General features: G+C 40.6%; 1 protein-coding gene across 7 annotated transcripts in view; it reads right to left on the minus strand.

Moving 5' to 3' along the window:
* The window catches only part of EFCAB11 (EF-hand calcium binding domain 11), a 165,720-nt gene that overhangs the window by 149,962 nt on the left and 2,335 nt on the right, over positions 1-13,423 (minus strand). For all 7 annotated transcript variants that reach the window (XM_059914814.1, XM_059914815.1, XM_059914812.1 and 4 more), the window contains exon 3: positions 11,329-11,374. In XM_059914814.1, the coding sequence (XP_059770797.1) occupies positions 11,329-11,374 (46 nt within the window). The remainder of the gene's footprint in view (positions 1-11,328; positions 11,375-13,423) is intronic.

The following is a 13,423-nucleotide window of genomic DNA, read 5'->3' on the forward strand; positions in this document are numbered from 1 at the left end:
TGATACAGGTTCAATTACAAACGTACACATAATTACAAACTGTGGCATGCGCAACGAGGGGAAAACAGGAGGGTATAAAACACGTCACAGAAATCCTCCTGTAGAGCAGACTCTGGTGAAGGAGAGATCTCACAGAGGAGGTAATATTTAGGCTAAGACCTAAATGATGAGAAGATACCAACTGGCTAAAGGTGGGAAGAAGAGCATTCCAGGCCGTGGAAAGAGCATGTGCCAAGGCCATGGGGTGGGAAGTGGGAGAAGTGAAGACAGGCCACAGTGGCTCGAATGCGGTGAAGACGGCGTTGGTGAGGTGGGCAGGGGCCCGAATGCACAGCCCCTCGTGGGCCACAGGAAATAATTTGATTTTTATTTCAGTTGCAATAGGAAGTCAATAAAGTTGGAACTGAGAAGTGACATGATCTGATTTAGATTTTGGAAAGATCTCTCTGGCTATTGTTTTGAAAAAGGACTGCGGAGAAAGCAAAATATAAAAAAGGAGACTCGTTAGGATCCTACTGGCAAGAGATGTGGTCACGAGGGTGCGGGCAGTGGGAACGGAGGGCAGTGGAAGGTTCCAGACATACTGCAGAAAAGATGGGAGGGCTAGACGTGGTGCATGAGAAAGAAGACGTCAAGAATAAGCCCTAGGTTCTGGCTTGAGTACTAGGTGGTTTGAGGAGTCATTTAAAGAGATGAGAAAGACGAGGGGAAGCAGGATGGGGGTGGTGCTGAGATGGGAGTTGCAATTTGGAGATGTTAGCTGTTTGATGCTTTGGAGACAACCAAGAGCAAAAGTCAAGAAAGCAGCAACAGGCGTATCTCCTGGCACCTACCAGAGTGCTTGGCATGTGCTCAATAAATACACATTGTACGGAATTAGCGTCTGGAGCATTTTCCCCCATGGCAGTGGAGGATGTGGAGCGATGCAGCTCCATTCTCATCGGGTCCCATGGTAACTATTTGGCCACACGTCTGCCTGAGACACACTGAGGCAAAGGATTGTCTGTTCTCAAAATTTATCCACAGTGTTTAGTAAGATACCTGCTTGTAGGAGGCATTCCTCACATGTTTGTTGAATAAGTAAATAAAATCATAGGAAGACGTTATTTCTAGTTTTCAGCAAAAGGCATTAAAATGTGTTTTAAATGCTCTTGTAACTCTGTAAATTAATGCCAAAAAGTAGGTCTCTATTTATTCACATAGCCAGCAAAATCGTCATTTTAGAAACCCCAATTTCTTAATACCTATGATACAGTAAAAAACAAACAAAATTCAGAGGAAAAGGAAATACATGCATAATATTTGCTCTTCATTTAATTGCATCTGATTTCAGGAAACGATAAGAAAAGAAGCACAGTTCCGTGGTTCAATGTGTGATTCAGATTCACAAGAAAAAAAAAGTGCATGAGTGGTGAATGATATATTTTAAACCACATATTCAGAAAACTCATCCGTATTTGGGGCTATAAAGTAGTCAGGTCTTTATTTCATAATCTTGGGGGATAAAAAGCACATGTTCTTTAGTGTTTCCTAGGAGAAAATATATGTGGATTTCAACTATATGTTTATTACCACTTAAAAAGAAGAAACCATCTAATGATACAAATAACTCTATTTATGTAATCAAGTTCATTCACACTATTTTCCCACAGGCTCGTATACCTTATTTGTTAAAGTCAATATCAAACCACATAAACATATCTCACTGCCCCATCCCCATCCTCTTGTCTTAATCTTCGATGGCAACACATACAAATGCATTCAATACCATGCAAGTCCCTTTTCTAAAAAGGATAGAGAAGTTTCCATTCAGCTGAGCTCTCATGTTGTAGTAGTATGATCACTTTCCAAAGCCAAGGCATAAAGGTTTGCTATTCCTACAGCTCTGTAATGCAAACACATTAATGTAAGTTTTATATGTTTTACTGCTGTTTAAATGGCCTAGAAATAGAGTTCCTACTACTAGCTCCACCTGCTGTCACCATATTCAAACCTAAAATTACCACTTCACAAAGAGTTTCCATAATTCTACTGCCACCACATTTCATACCCAATGAGGAATGCATTACCTGTGTCCACCCCTGGAGTGAAAGTATGTTCAGAACATTCTAATTCCAAATACGAGGCTGGGTCTTCTCTGTAAACTGTTCTAGTAATGAAAGTTACCTAAACACACTTTGCTGTAGCTACACGTTGGGATCACCACAGGAACCACGTAGACCTATGTGTTTATCTGTGTTCGTTATTAATCTACAGAAGGTGTTCAGAAACTGCCCGGGTAGCTGGACTCTACCAGTAGTTTTCTTACTTTGTTTTAGCTGTAGGAAAGGTTCTTCTTTCTAAATCAGGAACGCCCAGTGTGTAGAGATGAAGGCAAAGCTATTCGGTTTGGAGTGAGGTGGGCTCCTTACCGTTCCCTCTCCAGCAGCACCTCTAGAAGTGCCCCCCACAGGACACAGGACTGAGGATCATGCCTCAAAGGCCATTGGGGCCAACGATCTTTATGGAATCCTTCCAGACTCTGCAAGTCTGTGCATTTTCCATATCACGGAAAGCACTCCCTTCCATTTTATAAACTACTCTTGGCGAAATGGACTCTTCATATTCTATAATGAATATATATATTTTTTACTTTCCAATCTACTTAATACATGTGATACAGATATATCATATAGAGAAGTGTTATCTTTTCCCCCTTTTTTGTTTTTAAGCAATTTCCTAGGAAGGTAATCATCTTTCACCACAGGGGTGGATATATTCAAAAAGTCCAACAAAACTATATAAATTTTTCCTTGAAAGTTGTTTTGTTTTGTTTTGTTTTGTGGCTCACAGTTCTAAGTTTCAGGGTCAGTGCATAGAGAGAAATCCTCTTGAAAATGTAGTCATCTAGTTTCTGGGTATCACAGTGAGCTTAAATTAGAAACTGCAATAAACCTGGGAGAATGAAGGAGAAAATAATAAAAATGCCAAGTTTTTTAGACTGGAAGTCTGGTCCTGGATTTAGTAGAAAAGAGAGGGCTCACAGTCATTGGGCCATCTATTAATTTTTCCAGGGATTGAAAATGCCTAAAAATGAGGGCTTAAAGGGATTAAGTGGCCTTTTAAAAGGTATAATGCAAGCCTTTTCTAGTTTGAGAAATAAAATTCAGATTATGACTTTTGGAGGCCATGCAGGAAAAAAAAAAAAAGGATAGAATGTGTTTGCATAAAAAGATTGTAAGGACAGAAGGGCTTTCGTGGCATCAAGAGCAGTGAGTTGTCACAGTAAGATGGGTAAGTAAATTCAGAGGGCTAATATTTTCTTCCAGCTACACGCGTAAGAGTAGGGGCAGGAAAAGAAAAGAATCCACCTTAATGGAAGAAAGCAAGTTTTACTCTATCATTGGGAGGGAAATGAGGAAGAGTAAAAACAGGTTACAGCAGAATAGAGAAATCTGAACCAACGAAACCTTATTCCTACCAAACGTGGACGGGAATCGTTATCTTTTTTTATCATGCACATCTCCTGCTCATAACCCTTCAAACGTTCCTCAGCGTTAGCAGTGCAAAGCCCCGATCCCTTATTCTGGAGTTTAAAGCTTCACTCTTCCTTCCAGGTAAACTGGTCCTTAACTCTCCACCTCTCCAACTCCCAGCTTCCGTCAGGGCTGCTTGCTGGGGGGCAGCGGGCTTGCAGCGCACCTCACCCCCTGCGGCAGCGGGAGAAGAAAGCACCACTCCGCGGGGGGCTGGGGGTTCCGTTTCCGGCAGGACTTGATACCAACACAGGGACAGCTGAGGAGCACTTTGGGCCTGCAAATCTGAGGGGGGGACCGGCAAGAGGGCGCGCTGTAAAACGGGGGGCAGGGATCTGAGAGAAGAGGGTGAGACGCTTGGGGGTAGGGGGTCTGTAGGAGCAACCCCACAGGGCTAGCATGCAGAAAGAGCCCCTACGGAGGAGGAGAAAGTGCGGACCTGTGATGGAGGGTGAGTGATAAAGCCCCTCCTCTGGACCATGAACAAACACCTCGGCAAAGTCTCCAGGACATGACAGGCAACGTTTGCACGGGTGTGGACCGCGCGGGGAAGTCTAAATTGGCACGGAGCTCTGCATCCACGCTGGCACCAGCAGAGCCCAGGGAGCACCAGGAGCCGGAGGACAAGCTCGCACCTGGCATCTGCCTTCATTCATTCGCCCTGTTCTCCTCTTTGCTTCTCCACCTTTTGCAAACCCCACCCAGCCTTCCACATCCGGCTCTGGCCCACACCTCGGGCAGGAAGGGAGTGCCGCTCCCTTCGAAGCTCTTAGAGGTCTTCTTGTCTATTGTGTTCGTGTGACATCTGGCCATCACAGAAGTGACAATACTTCTTTCATCTTCCCTATCACATATGACATTCTTAAAAAGTGTCTTTAGGTCAGTGTCTCCTAATTCTTTTTTAACCCTACAAGAAAACTTACTCATCATCTTTTTTTTTTTTTTCATCATCTTTAAATGGGGAATTAAATACATTAATTGAGAGGGGAATATCTGTGGGTGATACCACAAAATGGTCCTATGATTTCAAGATAAGTATGTGTATGTGTTTCCTGATGATAGAAATGAACAAAGAGGTCAACTGAAATCTGAAATCAAACAACAGCCTGCTACACCTGCTATACCGTGGCCTCAGTTCCTTGGGTAGGAGCCCAAAACATCAAAATATACACAAAACAAATACAAAAAAATGTGTTTACAATATAACTTAAAAGACTAGAAAACAGACATTTAAATTTAGGAAAAGAATACTTTTACAGTCAACTATCTGGCTCAAAACAACTCAGCCAAGATAGCAATAAATAAAAGCCATTAACCTCATCATCCACAACTTATTTTCCAATTAAACTGACCCTGGAGAGCATGACTGAATCAAACAGTCCATCATCACCACTGTAATGAATCAATCTCTTTGATTTTTCCATTGTTTAAAGTTGCAGGTTAAAAGTAAGCTCCTGGAAAGCTTTTTTTTTTTCTAAGTATGAAAGTAAAATATGTTCAGTGTGTTGAAAGGGCAACAATATAAACAAACAGAAAGAAAGGGGAGAAAAAAGCATGATCTAATCACCCAGTGGAAACAAAATTCTGATATACTTTGTTCTGGTTTTTCCCCTCAAGCATATTTTATATAGATCTGGGATAAAAACACACAGACAGCTGTGTGAGAATGCAGTGGGGCGATGTGCATTGGGCAGATTAAGCAAAAGTCTTATAAATCTTAGCTGTTGCTCTACGATTTATCCCACAATGAAGTCAAACCATCTGAGATCACACATGGTCTTGCCCTTCATAGAACTGCCCAGACACGTTTGGCATTAAACCACTGGCCTATGCTGAAGAAAGTTCAAGAAACGGCCTTACAGACTTCATTCACTACTGTATTTATTGAACAGTTTGTGGACGTCAGTGTCCACTTATTAGTCTCTCCTGCATGAGACATCGTGCGGGAAACACCCCACATCGGGGAAAACTATGTCTCTCTGGAAAAGGAGTTTCTGTGGCGTGGGTGCTGACATCTGCACTTGGTTGTGATTCCCTATTTGATCTGGACATTCAGTAGCTCGGAACCAAATTTGACATCAACCTCTAGCGGCTGCACAGAACCTTGTGATTTGTCTTTTGTGTACTGACCCACTCCTGATTTCGACTCATTCATTCATTAAGTTCCCAGGACAATGAAGACTGGCCTCAGCTCCATCAATATGATCCATGACACTATTAACCTCAAGGGAAGGGTTTATCAAATGATTGAGAGGGTAAGCTTGGAGATTACACTACTGTGGTCTGCTACTTACTAGCTAGCTGTGCCACCCTGCACAGATTACTTAACCTCTCTAAGCTTCAGGATTGTTTTAACTTATAAAATGGGACAATCCTAACATAGAGTTGTATTAAATTTAACAATCCATGCATAATACTCATCACAGAGTCTGCACATGGTAAACACTCAAGGAATCAAAGCTATAATTATTATCTATAATAATAATAAATACTGTAACACATGTAAAAGTATCTTATAAACCAATAAAGAACCATCAAATGCCAGGATTAAGATTTTTTATTCCTCTCTGGAGCTCAGTTTCCCCATTTTAAAAAAGGAAATATATGACTGTTTTCTAGGCTCTTCTAGTTGCAAACTTCTTTCATTTTCTATAGTTAGAGGAGATATGAAATGTTCTATACCCTTAGAGAACAGAAATAAAACCCTCTAAAATTAGGTAGCAATAGTGTGTATTGGAACCAATCCCAACACTGATCTGCTGCTTCCTTAAACAAGTGGCTTGATTTTTTTTTTTTTCTCCCATTAATATAATTCCTTGTTCCTGGTGCCTAAACAGTTTTTGCTTATACTCACGTGCTTGTTAAGTTACAGGCATTAAAAATGTCATTGACACCTTTTTGCTACTCATTCTGGCTGCCCTCAAATTCTCCCAGTGTGACTTTCCCTGAGACATCCTACTCTTCTAATGGCTTTGTCTTAACTTTCCACTCTTTTTAATTTTCACAAGGAACCTCTACAGAAATGACCCACCTTTCAGAGAGACCTTGGGAAGCAGGGTCTGGGCATCTAGGTTTAGGTACTGTATGAAATGTGTGCATTGTCAGGGCTCTGCCCTGTCAGGCTCAATCCAGGATGTGAGTCTGGACCTTCCCCCAGGAAGCTGGGCAGCAAATGGGCTCTGTGTGGAGGGTCCTTTGGGGTTGCATGCTGGAGATATGGCACAACCTTGTCTGGATGTAAGAAGAGCTACACCTAGTGGGAGAATTCCCAAGTCACAGCTACTCAGAAGAACTTTGGGAAGTTGATTACCTGAATAAATAGCTCCCAGAAAGCCAAGGCCAACCTTTCAGTTCTTCAAGATCAAAACATTAAGGACAGAGATAATATATTTGGTAAAATAATCTGTGTATAAACTCTCTTCCTGTAAGAAAAATAACATGTAAATGTGACTCATGTCATTGAAAGGGAGAAAAGAAGGAGCTGGTCTGAAATTGGTTCACTACTAACAGTCCTAATGAAAAAATTTTATGTTAGCAGCATTCAGAGTTCAGCAGTGACTTCTTGCTAAGATGGCTATTTTACTCTTTCCCTGGGATGCCTGTGGTCTTGAGTCTCCCCTTTCAAGGGGACATGAATTGAAGCTAAGTCTACTCCTTTAATCATGAAGAAAGTGATGCTTTGAGAAAGTAAATCTGCTGTTGATATTAGGACCAGAAGAGGAAGGGAAAAGCCTGGAAGCTTGTAGACTAAGGAAACCCCTTTCACAGTAATTTTGGAGCAAGGTACTAAGCACCTACACTTTGATCTCGTTCCTCCAACCCAATCTTCCCTTGAATTTCTCAGATGACTAATTTACTTTGTAACCTTTTGAAATATACTTAAAAATTAAGTATTACGAAAAGATGCTGTGACAGGAAGCATCCTAATGATCTGATGGGGAAGTGGATGTGAGAGTACCTATAATATCCCTGATATTAAATGCAAGGGACGTGCATACGGGAGCAGGTCCTGGAGCACATCACCAAAGTCAGAAAGCCCTCATAGGGAAGCCTACTTTCAGCATCAAAAACTCCAGTTCTGAAGCAATCCTTAGACTATTATGAATTTGAGAAAATGTCCCATAATAAGGCAGTCTTCATTATACATAAGAGAACTCAGGTGTGAGATAGGCCACATGAAGGGAATGTAGAGAACCTCGTTCAAAACCTAAAGCTTTAATGTACATCAGAACTAATATTAAAAGGAAGCTCCATGACTGCAAAAATGTGAGAACTGTTTCTGCAGGAAGTCCAAATCCAAGCATTAGAGAACTCAGGAAGGAGAGGGAATGTTCATGAAATTTACAAAACATCTCCAGCCTCAAGTCAACCCTCTCTCAAACATCAGAAAAAAAGAAAAAGCAGGGGAGGAAACTAACAACGGCATACTTGGAAGATCCTTTTGCCACAGACCAGTCCTCACTTTATATCAGAGCACTCACACTCAAGAGAAACCTTTAGAATGTAATGAAGGTGGGAAAACCTTCTGCCAGAATTTACCCTTCAGTGTACATCAAGTGACCCATAGAGAAACCATATGAATGTAACACATGCGTGTAAGTCATATCTTACTAAATGTGATATAATACACATGGGGGGAAAACTCAGGATACTGAATGTGGAAGGTTTTTTCGGAAGTCAACCTTTACATCAGAGAACTCACTACACCTGTAAAGAACGTGGGTAAACTTTCTTCCAGAATAACACCTGTCGGTACATCAAAGAACTGGTTAAGGAAAGAAAACCTTCCGTGTGAAGTCAAATCCCTAATTCAGAACCAAAGAACACACATAAGGGAGAAAATCTCCGGGAATAATGAATTTGAGAGTGCTTTTGGCAAACTACACGTATTTATGTAGAAACGCTACATAAACAAGAGCAGCGTAAGACATGCATCCAGACAGAATCACTCACTGACTCTCAGGGGACTCCTAAAGGAGAGAAACCCTAACAATGCAAAAAATGCGGGAAATCCTTCTGCCAGAAGACAGAAATCTTTATAGACTGGAATATTCACATAGAAACCCAGAGAAAATATGTAAGGAAGGCTTCACCAAGAAGTTGCAACCTAAACTGAACAGCAAAGAAACAACATTTGAATACTTTGAAAGTGTGAAAATTTTTAACATGAAATTTAAAGCCTGGGGAAATTCCATCAAGTTAGGGAGTTATGTCAAAAACACCTTCTCCTAGCAATAACATTGTTCGAAAAGTCATGTTTAATATGTGATACCAAACCTGTATCCAAAAAATAATCTAGTAAACTCTTCTGTAAACCCAAAATTTATACATAAAAAGATTTTTAAAAAGAAAAAAGTCAAGCCAGTCTAAAGGACACAGGAGCCAGCTCAAGGAGGCACTCAATGGCCAAATCTGTGGTAAGTGGAGCACTAAAATAATTAAGTATAGTAATGAATTATAAATCATTAAAAACATACAAATTCATGAGTCCATACTGATAAAAGAGAGATGGACTGATCAATCAAGAAGACGGGAAGTCTCTTGCTTATAGTAAAAATGCCAAGGGCTAACTGAAAGAGGCACTGGGATCATAAAATCATTACTTTGCAATCATACAGCAAAAACTGGATCAGACAAGAATCACAAATGGATACCAAATCCAGGCGGAAATTGTGATGAGAAGCAGAATATCTGCAACGTCGAACATGTCTCTCCACAGGCTGCTGATTAGTTGCAAGGGAAGAAAATATAAAGAGAAATAATACAATGGAGAAATCCGACAACATCTTGACCGGTGATAAAATTAGTATCTACGAGAGACAGACATTGTGTGCCTCCAGATGTGGCGCCCTGAGAGGGACATATCACCCAAATAGGATTCTAGCTGAGGGTGCTTAACCTCAACCTACTTACAGAGAAACGCCATGCAAACACAAGATGAGGGCTGTTCCTAAAAAAAGGAAACCATGAGGGGTGGGCTATTTCCTCAAAAATAACAATGTTGTAAAAAGGCAAAAAAAAAAAAAAAAAAAAGTCTATAGAAATATCCCAGATTAAAAGAGGCTAAAGAGACATGATACCAAGGACTAATTCCTGTATTAAATGAGGAAAGATGCTAATAAGGACATAATTAGATCAAGTGACAACATTGCAATATAGACAGTAAAGCAGATAAAGACAAGTGTCAATATAAACTTATGATGGGTGTGCTGTGGTTATGAACAGCTCAGCGAGAGGATGGAGAAGAGGCAGAAAGTGCAGAAGAGAAGGTAGATGGGGTAAAATATGAACAGTAAGTGAATCTGGCTAAAGGGTATACAGCTATTCTCTGTACTATTTTTATTTTGCAACTTTCCGTAAGCCTTAAATTACATCCCCCCAAAAAGTAATTTTTGAAAAGCCAATTCAGTACACTCTGGACCCTATCTCCTCAAACAATAGGTAGTTATTTGCCTCTGTCTCATTTGCCTCTTCCCTCTTCACTAGATCATTCTGCTAAGCTTAGAAACATCTTCTTCGTGTTCCAAAAAAAAGCAAACAAGAGCAAAGCAAACAGCTCTTGATCCACAGCTACTGGACCCACTGAAAGACTTATCTACTCACATTGTCACTTTGCCACTTTCCCTTTATCTTCAAACCACTGCAGCCTGGTCTCTGCCCCCATCACATGCTGACACTGCTCTTCCTAAAATCACCCGACACCCCCGGGTTGCCAGCTCCATGGATCCTCTTCAGTTCTTTTGCTACTTAACCTTTCAACAGCATTGGACACTGTTGACCAAACCTCTTCCTTGGAATAGTCACTTCTCTTGGCTTTTGATCAAATACTCTTGATTTTCCTCTGGCCCCTCTGCCCCTCCTAAGCCTCCTTTGCCGTCTCTTCATCCCCTACCTGACTTTTAATGGTTATAGTTCCTACGGGTCTCAGATTCTCCCTCAAGGGGTCTCATCCACTCCCATGGCTTCAAAACCATCCAAACGCTGATGACTCTCAAACTTATTTCTGTGGCCCAGATCTTTCCTCTGAATTCCATACTCATACAGCTCAACTGCCTTGACATCATTGACCGAAACCTCTCAAACTCAACATATTCAAAATTGAACTCTTGCACTCCCCAGACCCTAAATCTTCTCCCCCAGTCTTCCCATTTCAGGAAGTGCCACTTCCACTCACTCAGCTGCTTAAGTCAGAAAACCTAGATCATCCGTGGGATGTTGAAATTACCAGCAACATTTTTTCTTTATGCTTTTCAGTGGTTTAAAATTTTCCTACAATAAACATACGCTTATGAATACATTAATTAACTAAAATTAAAAGAACCAAGGGCTTCCCTGGTGGCGCAGTGGTTGAGAGTCTGCCTGCCAATGCAGGGCACACGGGTTCGAGCCCCGGTCCGGGAAGATCCCACATGCCGCGGAGCAACTGGGCCCGTGAGCCACAATTGCTGAGCCTGCGCGTCTGGAGCCTGTGCTCCACAACAAGAGAGGCTGCCATAGTGAGAGGCCCGCGCGCTGTGATGAAGAGTGGCCCCCACTTGCCGCAACTGGAGAAGGCCCTCGCGCAGAAACGAAGACCCAACACAGCCATAAATAAATTAAATAAATAAATAAATAAATAATTAAAAAAAAAAAAAAAAAAAGGTCAGTTTTCTTAAAAAAAAAAAAAAAAAGAACCAAACCTCGTTCTTTTTGGGTAATCAGAAACAAAACAAAGATTTGCTTAAACATAATGCTTTATAGCCTCTATATTTGTTCTTAGTTGTAGTTTCATGAATGTCTAAATAAGAGTACTAAAAATTAACTTTCACATTACCGGAAGTGTTTGGATCTACTGAGGACATCACAGCATCAGCTTCTATCTAGAAAAGAAAAAAGCATAAGATATACAATTTCATCAAATGTTTTCACAGTACAAGTTCTTAATTCCTGGGGTGCGGGGAAGGAATGTATTTTATGAGAAACCAACTTTGTTGAATCCAGCAGACAAGTAACATCACAGAACAGCTATAATAGTCATTTTTCTCTTCTATTAATAAGATACCAGATGCTAATCTACTACAGACTCTAATGGCCCCCAAAACTTTATTGCATTGACCAAAACAGTTTGGTCATATAAATTCAACTTGGCTGTCACATATACAGCATAACCTAAAAGGTAACATTTCTGTTTTAGACAAATGCAAGCAATTGTTACAATGGCCTCTATGGGTTTATTTAAAAATTTTTTCCTGACTGTAATAGTAACATGATGTAGAAAACATGAAAAATATTTTTTAATTATGAAGAAAAACATCTAAAAAACCAGCCATCCAGTGAAAACCATTGTTAACATTTAGGCCTAGTACAGCTTTTTTTTTCCCCCTCCATGCATTTTTAAACATATTTGAGAATACACTGTATATTAAGTTTGGGGACCTGCCTTCACTAAATATTAAAACATAAGCATTTTCCCACATTGTTAAGAGAGCTTTATAAACATCATGGAATTAGAATCTTGGCAGCACCTGATGTAGCTTCTCCACCTTGGATTCCATGCCCTGCACTTCCCTGGTTCCTCCTGCCCCTCCCAGACAACCAGTTCCCAGTGCATCTTCTTCATGGAGTCCCCACCGACCCTTAAATGTGGGTACTCCCCCCATGTTCTCCCCTCAGGATGCTGCCCTTCATACTCCGCATCCTCCTCTTGGGCAATGCCACCTCAGTCTCATGTTTTCAGCTACCACCTGTGAGGAATCCCAAATCTATCTCTAGCCCTCACCTCTCCACCCAACTTCAGATTCCTACATCTAAGGGAGGTGGCACAATCTGAGAGCAGATCTTTACCACCATCACCTCAACACCCAGCACAGCACTTAAAAAAGGAATGCACTTGGGGTGCTTGTAGCCTCCTCGAACTTAATATGCCCCAATCCGAACTCACTGCCTTTCCCCCAAACCTACTCCTTCTGAATTTTCTTATTTTCTTATCCCTTCAGTCCTGTTGTCACATCACTCTGATACGGCCACCACAGGCAACCGTGAATCACCAAGGCATAACTTATCCCACCACCACAAAGCGCTCCCAGACACTTCATATCAGAGTCTACCTCCGCTGCTCTAAATGATGCCCAGATTCCTATTAAAGTTACTACAGAATTAGACCCTTCTCCTTGCCCTCCTCCCTTTCTGTTCTTAATCTCTTCTCTATCTTAGTATTTATCAGAGTTTTATAAGTCTCTCTACACTAAACTGTGAACTATTTCAAAGTAGGGTCTATGTTTATTCACCTTTATATTTCTAGCAACTAGCAAGTGCTCCTTTTATTAAATGGGAACACAATAAATTTCATTCTGTAAACATTTTCATGAATGCAGAAGTGATTTATTATTTTAGTGCCTTACTGCTTCATGATCTGCATTCAGTGAATATTTCATTTGCTGAAAAGCAATGCTTAAAAATAAAACCCCAAACCTCAACCTATTATAAGGGGAAAAATCTGTTAAATTTCACAGAGGGAATACATTAAGTGTCACTTAATAAAACTTCATGATTGTTACAAATGATTGTTTAGTGTATAGGTGATTTGCTATATCAGTATTTCACTGTTTAGCGATCTGCAGTAAACAAGCATTTCCTTTGATTAAAAAATAAAATCCAAAACCTCAACCAAAAGTAAAAATCTGTTAAATTTGATGGTGTGTATGTATGTATGTTACCATATCACTGTACTTGTCATTAAATTCCTCACTTACATGTTCTAAAATTAAAATCAAGTAAGTAGATCCAAAGGTGATAAAGGTAGAATGAGACCAGATATCTTTCCAGCTGAACCTGGGTTAAATTCAGTGCTTCAAAAGCTGAGTCCACTTAGCTGACCTGCTCTGGAATTCCAGCTGAAATGATTGCAGGTTAACAGGAGAGCTGCAATT

The sequence above is a fragment of the Balaenoptera ricei genome, chromosome 2, assembly GCF_028023285.1.
Source record: "Balaenoptera ricei isolate mBalRic1 chromosome 2, mBalRic1.hap2, whole genome shotgun sequence".
Taxonomy (NCBI): domain Eukaryota; kingdom Metazoa; phylum Chordata; class Mammalia; order Artiodactyla; family Balaenopteridae; genus Balaenoptera; species Balaenoptera ricei.